General features: G+C 41.8%; 1 protein-coding gene across 1 annotated transcript in view; it reads right to left on the reverse strand.

Moving 5' to 3' along the window:
* Nucleotides 1-1,161: 1,161 nt before the first annotated feature.
* The window catches only part of LOC104998456 (nucleolar protein 6-like), a 5,601-nt gene continuing 4,637 nt past the window's right edge, over nt 1,162-2,125 (reverse strand). The window contains exon 4 of the mRNA XM_010853610.1: nt 1,162-1,166. Within this exon, the coding sequence (XP_010851912.1) occupies nt 1,162-1,166 (5 nt within the window). The remainder of the gene's footprint in view (nt 1,167-2,125) is intronic.

Here is a 2,125-nt window from a genome sequence, read left to right on the forward strand (position 1 = left end):
GGAGGTCAGCTAGGGCTGCAGTCATCGAAGCCTTGACTGGAGCTGGAGGATCCATTTCTAAGACAGGTCACTTTGCTGTTCAGTCATAGGGCTGCTTGAGTATTCTTATGACACGGCAGCAGGCTCCTCCTAGAGTGAATGATCTTGCAAGAGAAAGCAAGGCAAAGCCATACTGCCTTTCATGACCAAGTCTCAAAAGTCACAAACCATAATTTCTTCAGTATCCTTTTGGTGGCGTAGGCCAGCTCTCTTCAATATGGGAAGAGACTACACGTTGGCATGGCTACCAGAATGTGAGGATCTTTGGGGCCGTCGGAGAAGCTGACCACCACAAACACTTTTCAGGACCAAGGTTCTATGAAGGACTCAACTGGAGACAGCAGAAAAAGGTCTCTTTCCTCAAGGAATTTTCATTCTAACTCAGTTGATTAGACATATACACAAAATAATGTGAAAAAAAGTATCATTGACTTTTGTAATCAAATTGCTGGGTCTGTAAGAAAAAATTATTTCCTTAATGCATTTCTGTATTTATTTCTTCTACTAGCTTTTAAGTTCCTGGCAGGGCCTCATTCATCTTGATTCCCCACAGGGCTCAGCTCAGGGCCTTGCCAAATAGATGTTTAGTAAATATTTCTTGAGTGAACAAAACCCTGTAGCAAGGTCAAGGAAAACTAAAAACTAAGAATTGGCCATTGGGTCCTAATGATTAAATCTCTATTGTTTTAATTATTTAGAAAAGTGATTTCAGGAGGCTACTGGATAAAATTGAGATTACAAGGGGTTAAGGAGGTGATGACAGTAGATCGAATTTATCAATAAAAGAAGGGTAGAGATGGGGTTGAGTTTAAGAAGAGATGGCCAAAATGTTGCATTCTATGTTTAAAGGAAATTTGGGCAATTTTCTAGGCAAGAGAGAAGTCAGAAAGCAGAGAAAGGAAAATGGATAAAGATAGGAACTTTGATAATTTGGAACGTTGTCCTAGGGAGGATTTATAGCACAAACAGAGGACTAGACTTGGAAAAGAAAAGGGATATTGCTTCCTTTGAGAAAGGATGGAAGATAAACAGGCATTATAAACTGACAGAAAGGGAAGTTTTGTTAGGTCATGTGGAATGGCCTTGAGTGTTCTTCAGTGAAGTTGAGACGGAGATCATTCGTTAAACTGAGGGGATGGAGAGGGGATAGAAGCATAAGAACACTGGAAAGGGGAAGAGCTGTTGGAAGGAGTTTGAGAGGGAGTGACCCCAATACTCCTGGATGGCAGTGAGTAGCCAGCTGAGGTTGGGTCATTTGGGTCTCTAGGAGAACCAACGTGCACAGTGGCATGATGCCCTCTGGCTTCACTCAGCAGGCTGTGGGCAGAAGGACAGAACATGGATAGAAAATAACAGCTGTTGATACAAATGGCCGTGATGGAGAATCTAGGGAGAACAGGTCCATCTGATTTCCACCCTGACTGTTCCTTTTACACGGTGTGTTGTTTTCTTTCCTTTGCAAATCACTATAAACCTTTAGGCTGAGAAGAAATGGCATAATCAGTCACTTAAACGTGTGGTGTGCAATGGGGAAAAAATTGGAAAAGGGTTTAAATCTTTTGAACAATTCTTAACATGAACAAGTTAAGATTCAGTCACTGATTAGCACTGCTTCAGATCAAGTAAATAATGTCAATATCCTCTTTATGATTCAGCTCATAGGAAACAAACACTAAGTTTTTTTTATAATCTTCCATAGATCCTACAATGAAATACTTAAAGCCAGCAGCAGTCTTTGGAAAATATTCTCAAAGGTACAGGAAATAGTATTGGACCAGGACTTAGAAGACCTGGGTTCCACTCCAGCTCTGCCACAGTCTGTCTGACTCTGGGAAAGTCACGTAATCACTGCTGGGCCTTAATCACTGTTTTAAAATAGGAAACTGGATCGGATGCTCGCTAATGCTTCTAGCTCTAATGTTTCATTTCGTCCAGCCTATCACAGCCCCTCTATTTCCTCTGTGAGTGCCATGAAAGTTGGACACTAGGGGTCACATTTAGATAACCACTCAAGCACATCTGTCTGGGTCTGGTAAACATGCCCGTTTCCCTCAATAGGTGGCTCTCCACAGCTAGGTGATGATGG

This window comes from Bison bison, unplaced genomic scaffold (genome assembly GCF_000754665.1).
Source record: "Bison bison bison isolate TAMUID 2011002044 unplaced genomic scaffold, Bison_UMD1.0 scf7180017864329, whole genome shotgun sequence".
NCBI classification, from domain to species: Eukaryota; Metazoa; Chordata; class Mammalia; order Artiodactyla; family Bovidae; genus Bison; species Bison bison.